A 27,721-nucleotide genomic window follows, 5' to 3' on the forward strand; every position below is an offset into this window, starting at 1 on the left:
ATTCTCGACACTCTGTTCTGCCAAGAAAGTCAACTCATAGGAGAGCATCTGGAAAGTGCAGGAGCCTGAGTCTTACAATAAGGAATGCTTATCTGGCCAGGTATTAAAGACAAACTAGGGCTCTAGGAATTTTGCCTTAACTTGCAAGGAAGGACAATGTGCTGTTCAATGCTGATCAGCGTAAACCTTCACGTTTTCTTAGAAGCATGGGTGTTTGCTCTCAGAATAACTATGTTGTTTTCCTTTAGGGCTTGTCTGTACACCATGAAAACAGAGAAACCAGACTAATCCTGGTCCCCTTATTGCTTTCTTTTAAAACCCTGAGTGGTTTGTAGTCCAAACCAGATTTGCCCAGTTTCCACTGAAGAAAAATCGACTTTCCACAGCATCCAAAACAATCCAGCCAGCCTAGGAAGAAGACTGGCAGGGGGTGGCCCTGGGGACTGGGACTGGGGGAGGGTGGATGGTTGGGTGAGAGGGACGGGAGGCAACCAGTCACACCCTTGCACCCCAGCACATAGCAAGGCGACTCCAGCAGTCAGCGGAGCCGGGGGCTTCTTTGGAAAAGTCCAATGCCATGACAGAGCGTCTATCTGGTTCCTGAGCAGACTGCTATGAAACATCCATCCAACTGACGATCCCGAGAAAAGACACCCCATCGGTGCCATCCCAGACAGTGCCAAAATGCTGAACAGAACACCCTGCAAACTGAATATGTAGCCTTTTCCTAAACTTCAAATCATGTAACAATAAAACCAAAGTTTGCTGTTAGACGATAAATTAAAATACGCACGTGCGCGCGTGCACACACACACACACACACACACACTGTACACAGACCGAAGGAGCCTGATTTTATAGTGGTATTTGGGAGGGGGAGGAATACAGGATCTCAGGACTAGCCAGTATAGGATTGGTGGGAATAGTCTCATAATTCTTAGCTGCCTAATAGGAAGGGATCTAAGCCAAAGGGAACCCAGAGGCAGATCATACTCCATCTATCTATCTGGGGTCACAGGACTTCATGATCTGGCCCTACAGGTCCCATTTCATAAATAAAAAATCCGAGGGCCTGGAAAACTTCAGTTTGCCCAGAGGTGCCCTGCCCACGGGGGAGCTAGGACCTGGCCCTGGCCCTCTAGTGTACTTTTCTGTCTTCTTCTCACCGCTGAGTAAGGACAAAACATCTGATTGGAGGTGTGACTACAAAGAAGGGAGTCATGGAACTGTTGGTCTCTCCCCTCCTGGAGGTGGTGTTACCCCAGAACAACAGTGGGCCCACCATTCTTATTTGTACAGTGGGTTTGGGGGTGACACAAAGTCTGTGTTCTCTTTGTGTGTAGTATGTGTGTATTTTTCAGCTCAGTCTGAATGGCGCTCCATGGTAAACCTATTTGTTCTCTGAGGCAGAAATCATGTCTCTTCTCTGAGACTGAGAGCTCCTCAAGGCCAAGGCCTATGCATTCCGTGCTTCTGATTCACTCCCATCTTGCAAATGGATGGTAATTAACACCTACTTGATAATGCTTAAGGAACTGACTGGAACTGACATCCCATTGTTGACTGAGGAGACAAAGGAAGCCGCTATGACCTACCTTGGAAGGTGACAGAATAAGCTATTTGTTCGTAACTTTCCTTTCCTCCCTCTCCTCCTAGGTAAGGGTAAAGCACTTCCCGCCACCAGGGACCTTGGGATTTGCCATGGAACTGGCTTTGAGCAGTGACGTGTGGGCAGAAGTTCCCATGTGGCAGTTCTAAGCAGAGCCTTTCTGCCTGCCCCTCTTGTGTTTCGCCTCCCCCATGTGGACAACACGCGCTGAATAGCAGGTCAGGAGGCGGCTGGAGTCTGCGCTCTGGGAGAAGCAGGCCCATCCCGCAGGGTGGAGTCAAGACTTGCCAAGCCCTGCGGGGACCCAGCAGGGCCAGAGCAGACCCAACGAGCCATGAATGACACATAATTGGTGCTTGTTGTACCCACTACGTTTTTACGGGTTGTTACCATAGCAAAAACTATTAAATGGAACCTCTCCTGAAAATAAGTCTGCCATAGAGTGGGAATGCTATGAACTGTCCTCAGGCAATTTGGTCACACAAAACATGGAGGTCCTTTTCAGTAGATAATGACATCTCCCAAAGAAGTATGACCTTGCTACTGAGTTTAATGAAAGCAAACCTAAATCCGTTGTCCCTACACATATGTAAATATTTATCCAGTAAACACGGATTAGCCAGCGGGCAGGAAAATGGGCCTCCGAACCTGTTGGGCAAGTTCAAGGAAGCCCCATATCTTGGTCCTATTTATGCTCCTCTCACCACCTGTCATGAAAGATTTTCCAGAGGCAGACCCCAAACATCCCAGCGGCACCATGCTTTTATCTTTTTAGTGGACTTTGGGCAATTGTAACTCTTTGTTACAAGGCCTGGGCGTAAGACTTATAGGAGACAACATTCAAGCATCGTCCCCAAAGGAGCAAGCCACCGGCTTTACTAGTCTTCAACCCTGTTTATTACTCAGTGGTGACTCAAACAGTCAATCAACCAGTCTCTCTCTCCTTCTCTCTCCGGGTCCTTCTTCCTCCCCTCCTTCTGCTCCTCCTCCTTCTTCTCTCATACTCTCTAGATAGATGGATAGATATAGATACATATGTATAACTTATATCTATATGAAGGTATAGATATATATGCAGATATATAAAGATATAACTTACCAAGTACACACATATACATAAAACATATATATATATACACATATACAACTAATCCACATAAATCGAATTCTGATACCTTGAACTTCACCAACAAGATTGTTTGAACTTCACCAACAAGATTGTTTCTGACATTGTCAAGCTAATTAGAAATTCACTAATTTCACAAATATAAGCAAATCCTGACATTCACAGAACCTCAGGTATTAACAGAGAGGTAGCTGGCTAAAATGCTTATAAAAGCTGTCCCTAGAGTATGACTGACCATCTGTGGAATGAGAATTCTCTGTTAGGAAATCTGCTTGTCCCCCTCCTTTTTTTTTTTTTTTTTTTAAGATTTTATTTATTTATTTGATAGACAGAGATCACAGGTAGGCAGAGAGACAGGCAGAGAGAGAGGAGGAAGCAGGCTCCCTGCTGAGCAGAGAACCTGATGAGGGGCTCGATCCCAAGACCCTGAGATCATGACCTGAGCCGCTGAGCCACCCAGGCATGCCAGGAAATCTACTTATCCCTTAAGTTGAAGTTTAAACTAACTAGCACATATATAAAATCCCATCACACTGGTCTAAACTATTTTAAATTGTGATTTCGTAACATGGAGATTATACTCCCTGCTTTGTCCCCTAAAGACATCCAGACTTCTGTGCCCAGGGTTAGGATGTTCCCTGCCTGTGCCAAGTTGGCAATGGAAACCAGCTCAGAGACTCAAACCTTGAGCCAAGATAATAGCAAACAACCTGAAATAAAGAGAAGAAATAGTGGGAGGCAGCTTCGATGACCTAAGCCCAAAGAGTAAGTGTTCATGGCCCCAAGTCAAGGAGAGGAATCTCAGGGAATGAGTCAGCTAGGACAGACTTCATGCCAGCGACCAGAATACAGTAACATTGTACTACAGTCTGACTCAGACAGAATATGCCCTCTACTCCTCCTGCTGGGCAGCCAGCAGAGGTCCTGGGGTACCTTGTCACACGGCAATGTCCTGATGTGCTATTACAAACACAACATCTATGTCACAATAAGTACAAGTGCTCAAACACATTTCCTACTGCGTCAGTCTAAACAGAAATCATTCATTCTCTGACACTGACTGAGTACCTTCCTAGCCAGGCAGTCTACGCAACACCACAGATCCAAGTTCAGACAGTCACAGACCTTGTCAGGGAGAAATGTACAGAATAGGGGAGGGGCTCTTAATCGGGGGCTCATGGCTAAGATCTGTGGATAGGCTTCAGTGGTCTACAAATGCTCTGAAAAGCAAGGCCCTCTGTGTGTCTGTTTGTGTACTCGTCTAGGAAAATCTATGCTGTTCATCAGATTCATTAAGGAGCCCATGGCTCGAGTAGGTTGAAGAAGTGTGTGTCCATGGGGAAGCTTGGAGGAGATGAATTTATAACACATGCATTTTCTCCAACTTTGCTCTGGAAGATCAACCTATATGGCTGAACTCATAAAACCAGACCTGGTGTCAAAATGCCCAAAAAACTCCATAGACATAATAACTGAAATAAGGTAAGAGCTTATTTAGGAAATGTCCTCATAACAGAACTAATGACTAATAAAAGTGGTACTAGAGATGCTATAATAAAGGCAACTCCATCTTCTCCATTATAAAAGTCAATCACAGACCCAGTGAAGTAGGGCTCAAGGTTGCTTTGAAATGAGACTATCTCCTCAGGGTAATATAATGACTCTCAAGCCTCATTTTACTCTCCATTTGCCTCTTCATGTCAAGTATGAAGCAGAATGGGCAGAATTTATAGCCATGATTTGACAATCTACAGTACCATTGGCCTAGAATATACATCAAAGTTAAGATAATCAATGCATAGGTAACAGGGACATTTCCCTCTTGAACTGATCAAGTCTGTTCAGCACAGACTATGGCTGATGCCTATGAAATTCATGGCCCAGGAAGTTATGTGATATTCATTGCGTGGTTTCCATAATCCCTGCTACACCCCCATATATCCCAGTTTGAGAAGCACAGATTTAACCTCTGTGAAGTTCAGTTTCTTGCATATATTAAATGGGAATAATAATACTTAAATCAAAAGGTTCTTAGAAGATCCAATGTCATCTGTTGGCCAAATCATAGAACATGCTCCATCCTCCTGATACCTAGCCAGTGCTCAGTTAAGTAGTAACAAGCTACCTGCAGCCAAACTTCCAACCAGATATGTGCAAACCTGTGGTCTCCAGCTCTGATTAGTGGCAGCAGCCTCCCTGGGACCTGGCTGGACATGCAAATTCTCAGGCCCACCCCAGACTTCCAGAATCTGAGACTTTAGGGCTGGAGCTCCGGGAGAGTGTATGACCAAGCCCTCCACACAATTCTGATGCTTAACTGAAGAACCACTGATGTGAAGAAGTGATCCCAGTCACGGCTATATATTAAAATCACGCTGGATGCATTTTCAAACTATTGATCCTCACATCTACCCTAGACTAAATCAGAATCCTGGGTAGCAATCCTTAATAAAAGGTCCCCCAGGGGTTTAAATAATGTACTTAAAAAATAGATTTTAGGGGCGCCTGGGTGGCTCAGTGGTTAAATCCTCTGCCTTTGGCTCAGGTCATGATCTCAGGGTCCTGGGATCAAGCCCCACATTGGGCTCTCTGCTCAGCGGGGAGCCTGCTTCCTCCTCTCTCTCTTCCTGCCTCTCTGCCTACTTGTGATCTCTGCCTGTCAAATAAATAAATAAAATATTTTAAAAAATAGATTTTAATTGTTTATTTGAGAGAGACAGAGAGAGAATGAGAGAAAGAGAGAGAAAGAGAGAGAGCGAGTGAGCATGGAGAAGGGGGAGGGTCAGAGGAAGAAGCAGAATCCGTGCTGAGCAGGGAGCCCGATATGGGACTCGATCCCAGGACTCCAGGATCACGACCTGAGCTGAAGGCAGTCGCTTAACTAATTGAGGCACCCTAGTGGCCTTAAATGATGTACTTTAATGCACAAGGGGAGATCAGTCTGTGAGGGGTATCGGAAATTCCACCACTATAATGTCTGCTCCTTGTGCTGGCAGAGCTGACCCACCTGGGAGGCCTTGGACCAGTTTCCTTCACTTGTTAGTCTCAGGTTCCCCCCCCCCCCTACAAAAGTATTGCTGTTTGCAGATGTGAGAACCAAAGTCCGAAGCCTCTGTCACTTGCCTTGTGACACACACCAGGAGCAGGCAGAACAGGACCCAGCCTTCACCATGAGACTCCTCTCTGCTGAGGAGTCCAACATAGAAGTGTGGTGACAGGGGAGGCATACCTGGGGTCACGGAAAGAGCTTTGGTAAACTTTATAGTACTTCTGGCTTAAGTACGGAAAGGCAGGGCTGCTGGATATTGGCTGGAGACCGTGCCATCTGAAAAGGTGATGACAGCTGTCCCAGGGCTCCGGGGAGCCATGAAGGGAAAAGAGAAGGATCATCAGAGGGAAGGCAAAGGACTGTTGTGTGTGTCCACGCACGAATTTGCCACTCATTTCCATGAGGACCAGTGGGGAGAGGCAGGCGACACTGGCTAGGACCCATGGAAACTCTGATTTCTAAGGCAAATTGAGGACAGGGCTTGAAGAGATAGTGCAAAACAGAACAGGGCGAACGCCTTTGTGCGCTCTGGTCTCATTGCAAAGAAGGCAGGTGGGACCCAAGAACAACTGAGCTCATTTCTTCTAGAATTTTCTTCTTTTGCTTGGTAAGGGAAGTGTAAGTCCAATAAGTCATTAGTTTAACAGTGTGGGAGCCCCAAAATGAAGGAGAGTTGACCCTAGAACCACATGGGTTTCAACTGCATGGGTCCACATATGCGTGGATTTCTTTAGGATATAGTACTGTAAATGTATTTTCTCTTCCTCATGGTTTTAACATTTCCTTTTCTCTGGCTTATTTATTGTTAATATAGTATATTATACATACAACATACAAAATACATGTTAATTGACTGTCTATGTTCTCAGTAAGGCTTCTGGTCAACGCAGTTAAGTTTTGGAGAGTCAAAAATCATGTTCGGATTTTTGATTATGTGGGGGATTTGGCACGCCTAACTCCCACTTGTTCAAGGATCAACTGCAATTACCTCAAGGGATTTTTACTTTGGGCTTGTTGAATCTGTTCTTTGTATCCCTTTCTTCTTCCCCTCCTTGCTCTCCACGATACGGTCACACTTCACAATCACCAGCTCCGCTAGATGAGAATGCTTATTGCCATCTGAGAAGGAGCTTCAAACTAAGCTTTATGACTCCCACCTCCAACTACTGCTTACCCACACTCCTGGGGGATCAACCAATGGGGAGAAGGCTGCTGGTTCCAGACTGTGACCCATCACAGGCCATAGTGGTCCCTGTGTGCTGAAAGGGCATTAGGCTCTGTCCCTCTTTTCTTCCCTGACATGTTCTTTCTAATTCTGAACCCCACATTCTGACCATGACACTGGTCGGAAGGCTCTGGTCTCCTTTACTCAGCTTTCTTCTCTGACAATGCCTCTTCCCACCTTCTGTCATGCTGACCAGCAATGGCCGGGAATGGCCCGGGAACGATTTCTATACTCAGGTTGGAAAAGGTGTCAAGGTCAGTGGGAACAATCAAGAAATGCTCACGGCGGACTCCACCTCTTTCCTGCACTTATTACAAAATAGAAAGAAATCTAGAAGCATATTTCAGCCCCCAACATGCTGAGACTTTATTGGCATTTTTTAAAAAGATCATAGAGGTCTTAAAGCCATTTATAGTAAAAATTGACTTTTTATGACAGATGTTATAAAAACAAAACGACTCCATAGTTGTAATCCTCAAATCATGACTCACTTTATTTAAATAAATATTTGACATTTCAAAATTCCAGCACAAGCAAATTCTTTTGGGTTTCCACCACCTTGAAGTACTTGTCTTCGGTGTGCGTTGGGGGTGGAGGGAGAAGAAGGAGGTGAGAGGTCATTCAAAGAAAGCAAATATGAGATGCCTGTGCGTGCAGAGAGCCTGCAGGGACAGGCCCACCTGAAGGAATCTAAGTGGAAGTGGAGGCCAGCAAATGGGATGCACCCCGGGGCTAGGAGGTACACGTGTCAGAGACAGCCTGAGTAGCAAACACAAACAGACAGGGAGGGAGTGAAATTCAGACTGGAAGACTGGGAAATCATCCAGGCAGGAAGAGCTAGGAGAGGTTCACTCTCTAGCAAAGCTCTAAACAGCTTTTCTAGCTTCAGCTGTGAGGACCCGAAGGCATGGGCTGGTCTCCTAAGTGCAGGAAGATGGTCGTTCACAGAAGCAGCAGAAGTAGTCAGACAGGCCCACTCTGCCCCTCACATGTGCTGTGATTGGTCTGCACAGAGTTTAAAAAGAATGAGCCAATAAGGTTAATGTACTGTGTCAATGTCAGTTTCCGGAACGCCCAACATGTTACAATCAGGGGAAATCATAGGAAAGGTGCAAGTGGTGTTTCTGCACTATTTCTCACACCTGCACGGGAATCTATAACTACCTCAAAACAAGAAGTTTTTTGTTTTTTTTTTTTAAATGAAGCAACCTTTATAAACAGATGATTTTATATAAAGGTCGTATTTCCTAGCTGCTTTTAAGAGTTGGAAGATCCAGCAACACGGGGCCCACACTGTGGTCCTGCAGTAACACGTTAGCCTATCGTACCCATCAGAGGAAGCAGAGTAGCATCAGGTTCCCCAAGATGGGCTCTAACATCGACGTTGTCCCTCATTCTGCATCCAGGCCACTTCGCTTACTTACATTATTTGTCTGGTCTCCGTGGACACTAGATTTTCCTCACGCTTCTATAAAGAGTGATGAAGTTGAAAGCTCAGTAGTTCAAAAGGTCATCCGAGTTTGTACAATCTGTCTGGGGGTTAGCACTGCATCATGGATGAAAATATAAGGACACCTGACTATCCCACTTCCCTTGGGGCTTTGCACATAATAGGTATCATTACTGTATACTTCTCTAGTTGCAGAACTACTTCTGATGGGTTCCAAGAAAAATCAATGCCGTACTAAATGTCACGCTATTGCAATTTCTGTCATAACTCAGGACACATATAAAATATAGTGAGTTCTTAAAGCCACAAGTGCTCTGAAATTATTTATGAAATAAGAATTAGGTAAGGCCTCATTTACCCAAATTGAGAATATGTGGACACATGGTTTAATTGGATCTCGTCATAGGGGCTCACTGTGATTCAAAGACAGGGTGTCATTCCAAATTGAGTCTGCCTTTTGGTTTTCTGAGGTTAAAACATTTTCCACATTAAAAAACTGTCCCCTTTGGTTTTCACATGGTAAATTGCTTAACTGGAATCATTTACCCCAAGGGCAACGCAATGCTCCCAATATCACTAAGCAGCAAAGGGCAAAAGAGCCAGTGGGTAAAGACAGGAAGGATAAATTGAGGTCGTTCCTTGCTACATTAAAAAAAAAAAAAAAAAAAAGCATGAAATTGATTCATACTTAGGTCCACCTTTGTGTTTATTAAAAGATCCTTCGTAGAAATCCCTAGTCTGCTCAGTATAAGGCCCGTCTCTCTACCTTCATCCCTTTACCATGCCCATCACGCTAGAATGTCGTAGTTTTTCCTGGCTAGGCCATCCTAATGATGCTGTCACAATTTTAGCTGTAAAAATCAGATTTCCTCTGGAAGGGGTCTATTACGGCTGTAATATTACAGCACACCAACTAGTCATGGGGACAGAGCTTGATATTTTTACATATTCTTTAACACATGAATTAACTTATCAAGAGAGCTAAACTGCATTTAAAATTCAGGGGCAGATGTAGGTCCTGGCTAATGGTCCCTCAAGTGTTCTGTTGTGTCAAGGATTCACTGATAGGTTTCTCTCATTCCTCTCTGGTGTTGAACTCTGACCCACAATATGCCCCCTTTGTGCTTAGCTGTTTTCTAAATCAGTAAATACGCAGACCAAGCTGCTTCTGTCCACTATACCCTCAGATTGATTCAGTCGGGTTGCACAGGCGAATTCAACCCAGTGGTCCCCACTGATGCTGCCTCGGCCCCACCTGGCAGAAGTGGGTTATTAATGTTGCCATTTACACCATGTCACAGCCAAAGAGACCGTACATCTGGAATTCCCTGCAAAATGCCAGAAGTCTGGGCACTGGCAGTGGCCAGTGGCTGTGGATCTGACCACAGCTCGTGCATTGGGAAAATTAAATTACAAATGTGAGGTGCTCGCTCTGTGAGACAGAAAGTATCGGTGATGGCATGCAAACCCAAGCATTTTATGTGAAATACGGAATCAGTTTGCACCGTGTGGGGCATCGACTGAGCCCTCCATAAGGCATCTGGTGAGGCCGTGGGTCCCCTCCAAGTTCTGCTGCGTGCGCGTGACCGCCAGCTGGCAGAGCAGCTGCGGGTCCAGCTTACTTTGGAGACAGCTGACCACCGCTCCCTCAGACAATACATGGAAAGGTCAAAGGGGCTTTGGCTCTCACTTTGAATAGCGTGTTTGGTCACCAGGGGTTCCACTGACCACAGGGCAGCAGAACATGCAAATAATTTGCAGCTTCATTAATTAAGGGAAACTCTAATTCCCCAAATAGAGCTCTACCTCAAAATGGTATTTTTATTTCGTATTTGAATATTTTGTCACGGGCCACAAATCTTCTGTATACACAGACAATCTCTTCTTGAAGCTTTTGAGGAAAAAATAGAGCAACCCTATTTTTCCTATCCTGAAGAAGAAAACTCTATTTCCAAAGCAACATGCAACTTCTCAAGTTTAAGAAAACAGGCCTCCAAGTGCAGTATCTTTTTAATTTACAAAACCCCTTTCCCTGCCAAATATTTGGGTTTGCCTGTATCTAAGGGTGGGGCAATGCTTAGAATTACAGTAAGAAACAAGTTTCAATGAAAAGGTTGCCAGATACTCTGCTTTTAAAATGTTGCTTAAAATGAAAAACACTTTTCTTCTTACACTGCAATGTGAATAATGAAAATATCTTTCTTTTTGCCCCAGAGAGTATATTTTTAAATTAAAAAAAAAAAAAAAAACATTTTTGTTTGCTTTGTTTCTTGTAAGGACCACTTCCTCTTCGATTTGACTCATCTGGTTTTTCCTATTATTGGCCCCCGACGGTTGGCACTTTGCTTACATTGGCCCCAGAGGAGCCAGAAGGGTCAGCTCGCCCAGCATCTCATGATTTGTGACAACTCCAAATGGCGATTTCCCATTAACCCCGGGTTGCTTTCCACTCCCCACCTCCTCCCAAAGGTGCAGACTATTCTCTCCCAGGAGGCAAGCCTCAGGCACTCCTAAAGATGTCACGGCATGGAATCAGCCTCTGATTCACTTTCTCAGGTGGATTTTGTGAGCTCAGGAGGTCAGCCTGCCAACCAGCTGGCAAAGTGCCTGACCAGTGACAGGTGTCCTTCCAGAAGGAGAGAGCTAACTCCGCCACGCACGATGTGGGAAACATGCTAATCCGAGGAGTTGGGATGGAAGCCCCAGGCTTTGTGACCTCTCATTTGAGAGGCCTCAGTGCACTTTTTACAAGATGGAGCTATTGTCCTCCACGCCTTCAATGGGAGGATTCAGAAGACCACAATGCAGATCAAAGGATAGCAGAATAGGACCTGGGAGCAAAGGCTAAGTAGCCTCGGTATTATTTGGCCTGGAGAAGGGAAGGCTGGGGAAGGAACGGGTCAAATAGACCAGCATGGCGGAGGGCTATTATGTCGTCAGTGTGGCCAGCTGCTCGGCATTTTCCGTGAGAAGTAAAGGCATAGGAGAAAATAAATGTAAACTGCCATGTGAGAAATTTGTTTGAAATTCGTTAAAAAAAAAATTTAACTGAGAGGGCTATTGTTATAAACGCTAAACTTGGTGACGGGAAATATATTTTTTTACTTTAAAACTAAGACTTTTCCATCAAGGATTTCAAACGCAAACTTGCCTCCATGCAAGGAGCAGACAGGAAGAAATTTTGAGGCCCACTTTCCTTACATATAGGCAACACATGATTTGTGCCTTCACAAACCACTCGTTACAATGGATGTTTTCTCAGAGGACAGTGTTAGAAGCTACTACATGGGACTTCTTAGCCCTTGCTGTAATGGCATCTCCAGCAGAGGCAGAAATTATCTGTGAGGCCAAGTGCCTAATGAGTATGTCCGGTGATGGGCAACCTGATTTCAGCCCTGCAGCTACTCAACTCTGACTTCGGACAAGCACCCCACCTCAGTTTTCTAAACAGTCAAGTGGGGACAACAGCTCCATCCTACCTCACAGGATTGCTTGGAGGAACGAATTATGCAAGGAATGAAGTCTACTGAACAGAAGTATGTGGTCATTAGACTGTTCAGACCTCAGGGCTACTCCCAAAGAGAAAAAAGGGTGGTTCTCCTGGTATTCTTTTAAGTTCCTCCTGCACCAGCCTCTGTATGAGAAAAATGAAGAATCCTGCGGGCAAACAGAGAACTGAGGAGCGCTACTCACGCTGGTGCCCGGGCTCTGATTTCATTCCTGCTTTCCCGGGTCTGTGGCCCAACATCAAGGCACAACCGGGTGGTATGCGCCAGGGCAAGGCGAACACACGGGGCTTTCATTCCTGGGGCTGTGGGCTGGCTACATTTGGACGTTGTGACTGGAAGTATTTCGCCATGAAATCCGCAAATATCAAAACAAGAGAACTCCACGGCCCTTGGTACTGGTAATAGGTAGGTTTTTATAAATAAAAAATAAACGGAGTGTTTGACACAGTAATAAGGTGATGGAAATTTTTTTTTTTTTTTTTTTTTAAATCCTTGTGAGTTCGGGCTGAGGACAGGCTTGGTCACAATGAAAGAAATAATTTGTCCACCTAGAATTCTATTTGCTGAGGAAATATCCTTCCAAAAGGAAGGCAAAATAAAGGACCTTTTCAGCCAAAAGTTGGGAGGTCTTGCCACAAGTAGACCCACACTATAGGAGGGGTAAAGGAGGCTGGTTTAGAGCAACCCTTGCCTTTTCAGGCTGTCATCAGTTGGAAAGCCATGTCTCTGTCCATAATGTGTTGCGCATAATCTGTCAGAGACAGAACCCTGAACTGGGGCTGCCCTTATGCCAGCCTAGGACGGTAAAAAGACCAAGTGAGCACATTTCATCAAATGCCCTTTCCTTCCAAATAGGTAACAGAGGGTCAGAGAAATGGGGATAAACCAAAAATAATGCAGTTAGTCGGGGGACAATACTGGAATTAACCCTCAAATATTATGGTCACTAAGTAATATGACTTACAACACTCAAAAGCTCACGAACGGACCCCCAGTGGGGTAAATGTGATCCATAGGCATGTTTCATCTGGACCACAAAGTGAATTTTTAAAAAATCAAAATTAATTGCTTTGAAAAAATTAGACCTTATCAAATAAGCTCAGGTACCTACATGAGAACAAACAGCTGGAGTTCCAATGGTTTCTGACCATTCTAGAGAGGACACATGCTCTCTGGTTTGCCATAATCACCCCCACTCCCTAACGGCTCCACAACAGTGAGGCCATGCGTGATTTAGAATGAATCATCATGTCCCATAGTTGCTTATCTCAGCCATGAATTTCATTTATTTATCTCATTTCCCTAGGCTGTTGGAAAATTTGATTTTGCAACTTCTTCCCTTCCCTAAGATGCTACAGTTGTCCTAAGCAGCAAAACCATGATTTCTTTCTACAAACAAACAAAAAACACGTTAACGTGCATGCATGGCACACACTTGATCCTATAGTGTTTATGTATAAAAAACTCAAGACAATATAAGGTTACATAAGCTGGTTTATATGATCCACTTTCATGTTAAGATTTTAAACAGTGCCAAATACCCACTATCATGACACAATATTGTGAAGGAGAGATGAGCATTTTGCCATTTTCCTCAACTTCTACATGGAGAAAGGTAGCCTACCCCAGTATTTTTTTCTTTTTAAGAGAGAGTGAGGGAGGGAGGGTGAGGAGGGGCAGAGTGAGAGGGAGTGAGAGAATGCCCAGCACAGAGGCTGATATGAGGCTTGATCCACAACCCCGAGATCATGACCTGAGTGAAAATCAAGAGTTGGATGCTAACTGACTGAGCCCCCTATCCCAGGATTTTCTAATTTTCTCACAATTTCTGAGGAAGATGGGGTGGAAGAGCCTCGTTTACAACTAAATTAAAAAGACAGACACATTTGGGGGCACCTAGGTAGCTCAGCTGGTTCAGCACCCCAACTCTTGTTTTCAGCCCAGGTCATGACCTCAAGATTGTGGGATCGAGCCCTGCACCAGGGTCCGCGCTCAGTGCAGAGTCTGCTTGGGATTCTCTCTCCCTTCCTTCTCTGCTCCTCACCTTACCTGCTGTGCTTGCGTGCATGCTGTCTCTCTCTAAAATAAATAGATAAAATCTTAAAAAAAAAAAAGTGGACATGTTCGTCCACACAAAATCTTCTATGTAGTTTCACAGTGGCACTATTCATAATTGCCCCCAAATAGAAACAGTCTAAATTTGCATCGAGTGAGAAATGGAGAAAGAAAATGTTACAGATCCACACAATGGAATATTACTTGGCAATAAAAAAGAAATGAAGTACTAACACATGTCACTCCACGGATGAACCCTGAAAATATTATGGGGAGTCAAAGAAGGCAGTCTCAAAAGTTAACATTATATATATCCCACTTATATGAAATGTCCAGCACAGGCAAAATCTACAGATTCAGAAAGAAGATTGCTGTTGCCTCTGACTGGGGATACTGGGAGGAAATTGTAAGTGACCACTGATGGGTATGAGGTTTTTTTCTGTGCTGAGAGAATATTCTAAAACCAGTAATGGTGATGGTTGCACAACTCTGAAAATACCCTAGAAACTATCGAATAGTCCACTTTTAATGAGTGGGTATTATGGTATGTGAATTATATCTCAGTAAAGCTATTTTTAAGAAGAGATCCAAGAAAATAAGTCTTGGAACTTGAGAGAGGGGAGCAAATATTTTGGAGGGAACAGCGCCAGACCAGGCTGACTCCAGTGTGGTTTTATATGTCTTATTTTATTCAAGCCTCACAATAACCTTCCAAGAGGCTTCGTTTTGCCAGTTTCACAGGTGAAGAAACAGAGACTCATGGACATTAAGCTGCCCTAATCTGTGAAGATGAGTTTGAACCCCTGTTGGACACACAGCATATTCTCTTTCTCTAAAAGAAGGAACTGAACAGAGACTACTTGCCTTGGCTGTTTCTTATTGGTGCATGTGACTATTTAATTATAAGAATGACACATGCTTCTCTCTCCTTAAAAACTAACCTGAAACATGCCAATTGATTAAACAGTCTTTCACAAATTAGATGGGGTGTTTGTTTTTTTTTCCTTCAAGGTGACCTCTCTCCCTTTCTAAATGCAGTGCTAGACCTGCTTAAACCATTGCTCTGCCTGCTGTCTGTTGGCATATTCCCACTTAGCTGATATTCTCCTTGACCTCACCTCTGCTTGCTCCTTTAGTTGATAGAAGAGCTAAAAACGTTGCCTGGCGTCAGTCTCTCTCCCCGCCTCACCCCTGCATATAAAAAGTGGCACCCAGGTAGCACTGAACATGTTCATGACCTCCTAATCCTATTGCTATGCATGTCTCTAATCATTAGCATCAAAGAGCACTTACAAATGAATTCATATGGACAAAGTCCTCAACTAAGCATTCCAAACGCATGCACCAGCATCCTACCCCAGTCACCTTAAGAGGTTATATTAAAGCACAAATCATATGGGAGTGTGGTCAGGTGGGGTGAGAGGAGACAGACTCAAATGGAACTCATGTTCTTTGCCTTAAATGAGGATCAGCCTGAGCTGTACAAGAAGGGGAAGCCAGCAGAGAGCGTCTGGGATGCCAGCCATCTCCAAGCCACAGGCACAGAGTCTGCATTTACTCACATCACAACCCATTATCTTCCTAGCCAGACTCCAAACCTTACCTCTGCTGAAGCAGAAGCCAAGTGCACCAGCAAGCGACCTTCCTGGGTCATCAGGATACAGCAGCCGGTTGCTTTGGCTCCTTACCGCCTTTGCTCTCTGATCTGACAGCCCCAGTCAAACCTTCCTTTCCTCTTTCTGAACATTCCCAGTATGCTTCCTCCTGCCTGTCAATATTTAACTACCTTGTCAAGTTACATTACATCACCTGCACTAAATCCTACCCCAGCGATAGCTAGAGGGTGTGCCCGCTCTATTCAATTCAGCTCAGCGATTCTTTACCAAGAGCCTTCCATTCAGTCATTTGTCTCAACACATATCGAGTACCTACTGCGTTTGGCACTAGAGATGCAAAAATGAAAGATCTGATCCCCAGAGTCTAGTTGAAGGGACAGACAAGACAGTGTGGTATGTGATATGATGCCAAAGGTCAGGGAGCAGGAGAGTTTCCCAGTACAGGCTGGCTGCTGAGAGACACAGTGACTGGGACCAGAGAGTTCCTAGACATGGCCGCACTTAGGGTGCCATCTCAGATGGGTCAGGCTAGATCTGGGAAGACACAAGGATGATGGATACTTGGCCTCGGTCCTCAAGGAGCCTAAACTCAACACAAGGAGATCTGTCATCTTACAGCCTGGCAAAGAGGGGCAGAATATCAAACCAAATGGGATAGCCATTTGCCATATTGTTTTGTTGAGTCTTATCATCAGCCATTTCTAAGCTTAAGCACTTGAACAACAATGTCTTAACAGGAAGTGTGAACTACAGCCTGCAGATCCCTTAGTGTTACAAACAGGGATGATTTCCTCAGGTTTCTGGAATAACAGATAAGCCTAGGGAATAAAGGACATTGCCTGGGACCTATTTTTAAGACCAAGGAAAAAAAGAATTCAGATAACAGAAGAGTAATATTCTTCCCTGGGCAAAGGAATTCATCGGGGACAAAATGGTTTAGCCATAGGTGAAGTACATACCCTTCTAATGTCTCCATGACTTTTTCCAACACCAAATTTCCTGACATTTAATGAATGGTTAATGTCTTTTACATAATACAGACAGACTTGGAAAGCCACTGAGAAACACTAAGCTGTGGTCTTTAGCACCATCTGGGATGAGAAGCCTCAAAAGTTACTGACTTTGGGATTTTTTCAAAGTGTGAATTTACCATCAAAGCACAGCTCTCAAATATGCCCCATGTGGTCTCTTTTCTACCTAATCTTACTATGGCTTCATACCCCAGAGAACAAAACCCCCCACATATGTGTGAACATTCAAAGGACCCCACCACAGGGGAGCCTAGGAGGTTGCTGTGGAAAGTGCTAGAATATTTGAATTGCAAAATACAGCTCAGTGATCTCAATACATCTAATTTGGGATAAGTTCCAAGCTCAAGAGCATCTCTGCATGGAAGCAGTTCCATCAGGTATCTTCTCAGGCAATTATCCAGTTCCCCATGTCCACTTCTCCAAGAGAGTCTAAGGAGAACATTTACAGTTTGTTGCAATACTTTACTACAAGGTATTTAGGGTCTTGACAAATACTAACTGACATCGCCACCATTCCAATGAAAACTGACGACCCGTATCTAATGCCTACTACTTGGTTGCGGCCGAAGACATTTTTTAGTCAGTTAGTGATTTTAAGCAGAACACTGCGCCAGACCCCTCTTTCACATTCTGGAAGCACAGTTTGATTTCAGGCTTTAATAAATCCACTTCGCATGTTGAATCATCACAAAACTGAAGTTTGACCACACTCAAGCTTGCTCTTTTTTAAAACCAAGACTTTTTCAGAGCTTTTTTTGCTTAATGACACATAACACACTTGGCATTAGGAATATTATACATTATTAATGGAACAATTGTTACTACTAATTGCCAAATGCCCAGGGAGTTCTGGATCCAATTAGAATGGATTTATGTCATTTATCTCACGATCCCACTAGAAAGACAAGCTACTGTATGACCGTTGTTTGCTTTTACAGGCAATTTTAGTAAATTTTAACAAATGTGAGGTAAATTTTTCAAACAATATTGATAATATCATGGCTGGTAAGATAACTAATATTCCACCAAAAACCACAAACAAACAAACAAGCAAATGTGAAGAACATTTCCAGATGTAAACCATGGTGAAATTCAGTTTTCCAAAGACAGAATGTTTAAAATATATCCTGTTTATCACCTGTGTATTCAGCTTCACAAAATAGAAGAAAGGGTTTTGGATGTTTGATAATAAGTCATCTTAATGAGAGGTTCAAAACTAAAACTAATTGCCCCCAAAACCAATTTAATAAATATTCATCTCGTTAAGAGAGTGAGCGGCTCACATGTGTGTTCACCATGAGCATAGATAAAGAACTTGAAACCTCAGTCAACGTGTGGGACCCCAGGCAAGGCACTCCAACCCCATGATAAGTCTCTAAGCCTGATTACCTCTTAGGAGGAATAATTAAGGACAAGTGACTTGTTGTTTAAGGCAAACATTGACAGTCCTGCGTGTCAGGAAGTACTGTGTCTTTTAAACAGTTACTTTGGGAACGTAGATTACAGAAACGTCTAGATTACAAAAGAGTCCTCCCCATGCTGCTGTAACTGTCACAGTTTGCCCAAGACTGGGGCATTTCCCAAGAAGCATCACTTGGAGTGCTAAAACCATGAAATTCTTAGGCAGGCTATAAGTTGGCCACCCAACTTGCTAGTATTCAGATCATGTTAGAATTTCATCTGGGGAGCTGACTTCATGTTATAGGATGTATTGTTTTGCATCTTGTTTGAACCAACAGATTCTGATTCTTTAGGATTGACATTTGAAATAAATATTTATAAACTGGCCCAGTAAGTGACATGGATTTTCAAGTTGCTTGAAAAATTTTAGGTAAAAAATGAAATGTGTCTATCACAGAGTTTTTTGTTGTTTGTTTGTTTGTTTGTTTTTGGTTTTGATTTTTGAGGGGCGCAGGAACTAAATCCAAAAACGAACTCAAAAAAACATCCAGAAGGACTTCATACCCTTGCTCAACAAATTGTGGTCTGTAGGATTAGCTATATTGGCAGTACTAAAACCTGTTAGAAATGTACAAACCTTCCCCCCTCCTAGACCTCCTGAGTCAGAATCTGAATTTCTATAAAATCCCTGGGTGGCTCTGAGGCACAAGATAGTTTGTGAAGCCCTCTTTTAGAATGTGTTGAAGCCTGGGGTAAAAAGAAGCAAACCTCCATACAAACATTTGGTAGAGTTATAAAAATGAAAACATTCCTGCAACTCAAACCATTTTGGCCAAGAAAAATAAAGGTGTTATTGTAATTTATGCTTTCTGGGTCTTGTGGATTTTAACTTCATAGTCCAAGAGGCCATAAAATATCGCTAAACTCTAAATGAAGCCAATGACTCAATGGTTTTCCCACAAGGAAGCCTTTAGGATGCCAGGATCCAATTCAAAGGGTAAAGCTAGGGCGTATGGGGCTCCCCTGTGTGCACAGGTCTGTCCTCACCATCCTCTATCCCTAGGATCTCCCTTGAGTAGAACATCCAACCAAGACGACTCCTCGGTCATAGGTTTACAACTGAAACATCCGTTGGCAGAAGAATGCATAAAGAGCAAGTTTCTGACATACATACAGATTGAGAAGTCTATTTTGGAACAGAAGGTCTGAGGGGTCTTAGATCACCTGGGTAGGGACGAGGTTGGTATTTGGACATACTAGTCTAGGGCAAAGAAAGTTACAAAACTGTAAGTATATGACCCATCTTTGTAAAATGCTGTGGGGGGTGTGGGGGGCTGGCAGCAGAGGGACTGCATCAGATAATAAGGGGTAAGAGATTTTACAGAAGAGGGCATTTCAGCAGAAACTCGTGCCCTGTGGCTAGAGGGAAAAAGAGGGCAAAACCAAATGAAAGTGATATGTAAAGAATAAAAGTTAAAGTGAAATCTAAAGAGATAACAATAATCATAGTGAACTGCAATAATAGGAACAGTAAAAAGCTTTATGTTTTGAAAAGGAAGATGTATATTATAACAGCCAGGACGTAAGATTCTGAAGCCCAAATTCTAAATATTTCAAATGGCAAGCCAGACTAAGGTCAAGTACAAAATTTTTGTTTTGTGTAATTTGTATAATAAAGCAGAAAATGTACTCTTTTGTTTTTGTTTTTTTTTTTTTGGCTATGGGATAAAAATTTACAAAAAGTGATTACGTATATGTCCACAAAGAAAACTCTAAAATTCCTTGAAGAAAATGAGGAAAAAATAAGAACCACACAAGAAACACAAATATCTAAGTGCATTTAAAGTAAAAAATAGTCTTCTAAATAATCTAAGAATAAAAAGCAATAAAAGTACAAATTACAAATTATATGATGTGCACAATACAACAATCAAAGCTGCGATGCAGCTAAACTCAGAAGAAAAGCTATAACTTAAAATGTTTTTAAGAAAGAGAGGCTGAAAATAAATGAATTAAACTTTCAACTTAGGGAGTTAACCTCATGAAAACAAAATAAACTTGAACAGAAGAGCACTGAAAAAAAAAACTAAAATAAATTGACTAGTAATTAATTTATACATTAATTTCACAAACATTCATTGAACAGTGACTCAGAGTTGTTTTTTTGTTGTGTTTTGCACTTGTCTAGATTCAGGGATATGGCAGCAAAATGATTGCTGATAATTAATAGATGAACAAAAATTAATGGTTAAATAATTTATGTAGATATTTCACACTTGGTGGAAAGAAACATAACTCCCTACACTTTAAAACAAAATGATTTATTTATTTTTGAGAGAAAGAGAGAGAGAGCAGGAACAGGGGTAGGGGCAGAGGGAAAGAGAGAGAATCCTCAAGCAGACTCTAAGCTGAGCACAGAACCCCATGTGGGGCTTGATGCCACGACCCTGAGATCATGACCTCAGCAGAAATCAAGAGTTGGCCATTTAACCAACTGAGCCACACAGCACCTCTCCCTACACAACTGAGCCACACAGCACCTCTCCCTACAAAATCTTTCTAAACACAATATGGGCAGGGTGAAAAAGGAATAATTATATCATTCGAGAAACCTGACGAACACCACCTCAGCCAGGGGATCCAAGTCAACATCATCTGTGATAGATTCTGTTAATAGTATGAACCCTTGATAGAAAGTGATCGAAAGGGCTCCTGACCTCTGTGGTCTTCCTCCCCAAGCCCATAGCCTCCCCCTATAATCATGAAAACAAACAAACAAAAACAAAACCAGACAATTTTCAATCAAGAGGCTTCCTACAAATTACCTGACCAATATTCCTAAAAACTGTCAAAATCCTCAAAAACAAGGGAAGACTAAGAAATTGTGGTAGTCCAGAAGAGCCCAAGGAGACATGACAACTCAAAGGAATAGAATAGAGGAATAGAAAAGGAATAGGAAAGGAATATTAGGTAAAAGTAAGGAAATCTGAATAAAGTACGATCTTAATTAATAACACCGTATTATTAATTGTGACCGAGGTATCATATGGATGTAAGATGTAATCACAGAGGAAACTAGGTGTGAAATACATGGTTATCTTGGACTCTCTTCTCATTTTTTCTGTGAATTGAAAATGGTTGTAACAAATAAAATCTACTGGAAAATCTAAAAATAAGTGAACAATTTCAGATAGTGATTACAAATTATAAATACAGAACACAACATAGGGTAACACAATAGGAGGGCCTAGGGTGGGAGTGTGGCCATGAAATGTCTTCAGCAAAGTTTCGCCAGAGGCATCTGAGCTGAGACTTTAAAAATGAGGTAGGGAAATCTTAGGGAACTTGTTCCAGATAGAAAGACAACATCAAAACCAAAAAATCAAGGAAACAAGCAAACAAAGGATAAGTTAAACTGAAAGCTGATTATTTGAAAAGACAAAACAAGCAATGTTTGGCATCCTGATCAAGAAGAGAAGATAAAAAGACATAAAACAAAGAGTAAGAAATAACTTTCACTAAGTCAGTATGTCTGAACAGGAAAGTCTGATGAAAAATGGCATAAAAGAAGAAACTCGAATTCCCTTTATAAAATTAACTGTTGTAAATGGAATGTTAGCAAATTATATTCAGCCTTGTAGTAAAGCACACTATGACCGAGTATAGTTTGTTTTGGTTATATAAGGATGAAGCAACATTTAAAACATCTATCAATTAAGTTTAAATTAACAAATTAAAAGAAAAAGTGATTATGTCATTAGATGCTAAAAATCATTTACTACTATTTTGTAAGAACTCTTCTTGACTTCAAGTAAAATAAACATCAGAGGACACTTCCTATGCATGAGAAAGCATTTATCAGAAACCAATAGAAAACACACTTAAAATCATAAATAAGGTAAGAATGTCTTCTACCAGTGTTTGCTTTTCAACACTGTTTGATGTAGTAAGAGCTGCTGTAATATGACTAGCAGATGTAATAAGATGTGAAAATGAAATAAATGAGACAAATATTAGAAATAATATAGTATACAAAAATGACTACAGATGGAATTATACATACCTAGAACATCCAAGAAATATTACAAAATCTTTCTAAAATCAGACTATATTAAGGCAGCTGAAAATAAAATAAACATAAAAATACAATAGTGCGGGGCACCTGGGTGGCTCAGTGGGTTAAGCCTCTGCCTTCAGCTCAGGTCATGATCTCAAGAGTCCTGGGATCAAGGGATCAAGCCACTGGTGGATCAGGGTCTCTGCTCAGCAGGGAGTCTGCTCCCCCCCCCTTCTCTCTGCCTGCCTCTCTGCCTACTTGTGATCTCTGTCTGTCAAATAAATAAATTAAATCTTAAAAAAAAATACAATAGTGCTTATTTATACTGTACATCAACAGGAAAGAAAAGTAAACTAAAAATCTCAAAAGTCTTACTGTTTTTTGAATGGGAAAGAGAGAGAGAATCTGTTTCACCAAGGTGCCCAAGGGCCAATGAGACACGTTTGAAACAAACTATATACTACATTTGAGAAAGCCTCAGACTCTGCAGGAATAATTCCCCAGAAGGCAAACATAGACAGAACCTGGCTTTTCTGTCAAGTTGGTCAGTCCCTCTCTCCATGTGTCCTATGTTTCAATGGGGGCATTTCAAGTTGTCTCCAAATGTGTCCTCTACTTCCAGCATAGACTTAATTACTGTGTGTGGATGCAATATTTGATGACCACCGGCACCCACTCTAGCCTTTTAGAGGCAGAAGAGGAGAGATCCCTGTTCAACGTACGCAGCTCTGAAGCCCTGAAGTCTGCCTCTTTGATGTGGCCTTTTTGTTCCCCTGACTCATTCCTGGAGACAACATGCTGAAGCTGTTAAAGATGAGTTGAGATCTTTGCAGTGTAAGCAGTAACATGAGGTCTTACGATGTCTGCATAAACACAGACGCACCAAGAAACATGGCGACCCGGCTAGCGAGTGGTCTTTTTGACAGCAGGTTTGTAATCTGGGCATCTATGAGAGAAGGATTTTATTTTATTTTATTTTTTAGCAATCATACCTAAACCTCAGTAGCAAATGCTTTTTCATGATACTGATTCTGGATGGGCTGGAGATGGGGATGGAGGTGAAGCTAATAAAGATGAAAAGGGAGAGGGGCACTAGTTCTTTTGCCATCAGAAGAAACAAGGAGGGGCACCTGGGTGGCTCAGAGGGTTAAGCCTCTGCCTTTGGCTCAGGTCATGATCTCAGGGTCTTGGGATCAAGCCCCACATTGGGCTCTCTGCTCAGCAGGGAGCCTGCTTCCTCCTCCTCTCTCTCTGCCTGCCTCTCTGCCTACTTGTGATCTTTGTCTATCAAATAAATAAATAAAATCTTAAAAAAAAAAAAAGAAGAAGAAGAAGAAACAAGGAATCAGTGTTCCCTGAATCAAAGAATCAAATCCATTTACACGAAAGAAAATTTATAATTCGCAACCCAAGACCCAAAAATGTGTTAGTGCTTTGTAAGTCTATAAAATCGTCTCATTTAAAAGAAATAAATGTGTTTCCCTCTGAAACATATGCATTCACCATACACTAGGATCCAATAAATATCCAAATCACGGAATCTATTGTTATGTCATTCCTTAGCCTTTGCTTCGGTGTCTGCAAATTAGGTTGAAAAGTGAATTTTCTTTAAGCGTCTACTGTTGTCCTTTGTCACAGCAAGAACTCATTAAACTTTGAAAAGGGAACAGGGCTGTTTGCAGCAAAACTGCAGGACTAATCCTATCACATTATCTATATCATGCAACAAACTAAGCATCATTATAGTTTCATAAGATACAATAAAAATTGCTCATTAATTATTCATAGCCTGTTTCCAGTACATAGAATAATAAAAAAAAAAAAATACGCGAGAGAAACAGAAATGCTGTTATCCTAGACATTTAGGCAGGTCAACAGAAAACTCAGCTGAGCTGGAAAATGTCAGATGGCAGAGCTCCTAACAGCACTGATGGCTTGAGTGCCTTGAGAGCGCCACACCTCCTTCCCTCCATGCTGTCAAATGTTCCCATTACCTATCCACGCTCTTAAGCCCCAGAGAAACACAACATTAAGGTTATTCATCTTGCACACTGACTGACTCAGCTTCAGACCCAAGTCTGTCAAGGAGCATGCTGAGGGCAAATCTTCAAACAATCAAACTGGCCTTCCCAAATATCCGGCCATGAACGTGGCATATTATTTTCATTAACATCTAATCCCCCTACCATACTCTAAGCTTCGTGGGCTCGGGAGCAGATGGTATCATTCTGCTCATCACCGTAGTGTCAGGATCTGGAACAGTGCCTGGCACACAAAAGGCAATAAATATTTATGTTGACTAGATCCTAGAAGAAGAGTATCTCTACTTAATGCACCTACGAAATGGGCATAATTTCTGTAACCATTCTTCATTACTAGGCATTTAAGTATCTTCCTACATTATAGTATTTTAACATTGTTGTGATGAATATCTTTATTTGTGGGGTTTTTTCATATTTTGGGTTCCCAAAAGGAGAATTGGTGGGTCAAAAAATCAGAACATTTTTATGGTTCTTGATATATAGTGCCAAATTATTTATGGAGGAATCATATCACAAGTGAAACATAGAAGAACAGATTTTACCACTGGCTCATGAAGACCGGCCATTAAATTTTTTTTTTTTTTTTTTTAATAGTAGGTAAGGGAAAACTGGAATGCTATCCAATATTTTACTATAATTTTGAATGTCATTAATTTGGCAAATTGAGTATTTTTCTTTATTTAAGTAATTGTATTTTCTCTTTTGTGCATTTGCCACGGAATGATGGGGTCAAGGCTGTTCCTCTATGTGTAGGAGTCTTTCTCAGATACTTAAAGACACTTTTGGGGGCGCCTGGGTGGCTCAGTGGTTAAGCCACTGCCTTCGGCTCAGGTCATGATCTCAGGGTCCTGGGATCGAGTCCCGCATTGGGCTCTCTGCTCAGCAGGGAGCCTGCTTCCTCCTCTCTCTCTCTCTCTCTGCCTGCCTCTCTGCCTGCTTGTGATTTCTCTCTGTCAAATAAATAAATAAAATCTTTAGAAAAAAAAAAAAAAGACACTTTTGCACCATAACTTCTCTGACAATTTCATTCCTTTTGCTTCAAATACTCTTTCTCAAGAATACAATAGGACTTTAGAAAGCTGAAGTTTAGGTGATACTTCTACTGGGCAGGGATCTCATTACTATATGGCCTTATACAATAGACCAGGAGTCCCTCGGGGTCCTCTCTTGGGTCCCTCATGATGGTCATCTAGATTATTTCCATGTGTGTTGATAAACACCATTAGAGGTTTTCACTCTGGAAGAATTAGGGAGTTATTTTACAGAGTCAGGCCAGTTTTATGGGCCAATAAGTACTAGCCTAAGTAAGTCATAGTCAAGGACCAGCCTACACAAAGAAATCCTATACCTCTAAAAGTTTCAGTGGTAATATGATTGAAAGCTGTCACCAAATCCTGTTACCTATCTGGGTAGAAAAAGTACTCAACAAAACAGTGATAGCCCAGAAGGTAGAGAGCTGAATTAAGGTCAAACTTTGAGTGCATGACAGATTCAAGATAATAGCTGAGTGATAAAATAAAACTTTCCCAGAAACCCAAGTCTTAATAAAATTGTTCTGGAAATTTTGGGGCTACTGCTCTACTTACCTTCTTTGTGTTCCTAAGGACATTTGGTTTGGATACTAGGCGCATTTATGAATGTGAAGGCAACTGGGAAAACTGGTAACGGGGACCGAAGTGGAATCTGGTTTGTGGAGCGTCGCAAAGGTCACTGCTCGTGTATAAATATTTACCTAAGGCTTCTAAAACAAAGCAATCGGTCATCGTTCCAGACACCCATTGCTTAAACACTTGGAATGAAAGATTCCAAGAATACCTATAAAACTATTTTAGATTTCAGAGGTCAAAAATTCTCAAAGATAACCCAAGGTATGCACGGTAAAGCTAAATGTTTACCTCTTCCATTGTTTCTATTTGGCTGGACAACGCTTCATAAGAAGAGAAAGAGCATTTATGTTAAAAGCGCTCCTTTTTAAGAATAATTGATATAGAGAGAGCTAAATGTCAACCACAGATAAACTCTAACCACATTCTACAAATAATTTCAAAGGTGGTTCCTTTTTGTCTCCCACCAGAGATCACAGTTGAGCAGGGGAAAGGAAGTACAGTGGTGAAGAGCATAGACTGGAGACAGGCAGCCCCAGTACAATCCCAGTTCTGCCTTTCTTAACTGTATAACTGGGGATGTGCCATTTAATTCTATATTCCTCGGTTTCCTCATCTGCAAAATGAGGTTGATAATGACACTACCTCACAGCGTTGTTGTGAAGAGGAAGTAGGTTAAAAATGTAAAAACCCTTCAAATCAATGACCAGCAGAGCCATATATTTTCCAATATGAGATTACGAATCTCTTAAGAGTAGAGTTTATATAACTGTGTTTTCTAATACATTACATTATTGCGGCACATAGTAGGTGATCAATAAACAATTGCTGAATGAACAGCTGACTATAAAGGATTTTCTATTAGAATTTCTTTAAAGGAAGATGTTTCCTTGTACCATCAAAGCATGACAATTCAGTACAGGACTGACAGACTGTTTTCAGAAACAATTCCAGAGCGCAGAGTACGTGTGCTTCTATGCATCAGCAAAGTGAATAATGAGAGAGCAATGAACAATATTAAATAAGAGACAAGTAAGGGTTTTAATGCAAATCCGAATGACTTTCTTTTAATGCAAGTATTATTTTCTTGGCATAGCCCCGGCCTGCCTTTCTACTCTTTACTGATAAGGCCGTGACTGTTACACCATCTGGAATAGGTCAAGGCCAAGTGGAGATTCTGAGCTCATCCCTAATTACTCCTTTATTCAAGTGGGGGTTAGAGAGTGGGTGGGAAAGTTTCAGGGAACGATTTTCAAATGACACAGATTCACTAATAAAATGCTCAGGAGCTGGTTTAGGCCTATTTAATCTCCAAGACATCTGAAATAACACAACATCTGTAATGACTTCTTATCCTGGAAAATCCCAGAGCGTTTTACATTTTTTTTTTTAATCCATGTATTCAGCAAGTCCTATCACTCATTTCTGAAATGCAGTTCCTGTGTCTAGAGTAAGAGAGAGAAATGTTTTTAATAGGTACCGCAAGATAATGAGATGACTAGACACACAGCTCCCATAGTTGAAAACAAAGACAGACCAGCTTTACCAAGTTGGAAGAGGGCCAGCCTCTACAGCACTCACCATATTCTGGGTGTGGCATCACCAGCTTCCTCCTTGGACAGAAAAGGAGTAAGAGGCTGGGTAAGTATATGACTGAGGCAATGAGTGAATGATTAAATGAACAAATACAATAAAGTTAGAGAAGTTACGGGCCTCCAAAGAGTTTAGTAGAAAGAGTCAGGGACTTCCCCACTTATCAAATCAGCCAAAGAATGGATTCTATTTTAAACATGAGTATGTGGCTACAGTTATCATATCGGACAGTGAAGGCTACATGAGTCCCTTGGACATCCCCTTTGTTTTTCTGGCTACTTCATGGTGTCCTCTTCTCTCACCTGCTACTTAAACATTGGGGTTTCTCTTTCGTCCCCCACTTTGGTGACTACG

At 42.0% G+C, this 27,721-nt stretch overlaps 1 protein-coding gene across 10 annotated transcripts in view; it reads right to left on the minus strand.

Annotated features, from left to right (window-relative positions):
• NCKAP5 (NCK associated protein 5) overlaps window positions 1-27,721 on the minus strand; it is a 964,712-nt gene that overhangs the window by 725,666 nt on the left and 211,325 nt on the right. The window contains exon 2 of one of the 10 annotated variants that reach the window (XM_082689274.1): window positions 27,356-27,387. The exons of 7 other annotated variants lie outside the window; for them this stretch is intronic. In XM_082689274.1, the coding sequence (XP_082545400.1) occupies window positions 27,356-27,358 (3 nt within the window). In that variant the 5' untranslated portion in view covers window positions 27,359-27,387. Of the gene's footprint in view, window positions 1-15,626; window positions 15,754-27,355; window positions 27,388-27,721 lie in introns of those variants that run through there. 2 more of the 10 variants (XM_082689273.1, XM_082689278.1) reach the window with 2 other exon arrangements.

This window comes from Mustela nivalis (assembly GCF_964662115.1).
Source record: "Mustela nivalis genome assembly, chromosome: 11".
Lineage (NCBI taxonomy): Eukaryota > Metazoa > Chordata > Mammalia > Carnivora > Mustelidae > Mustela > Mustela nivalis.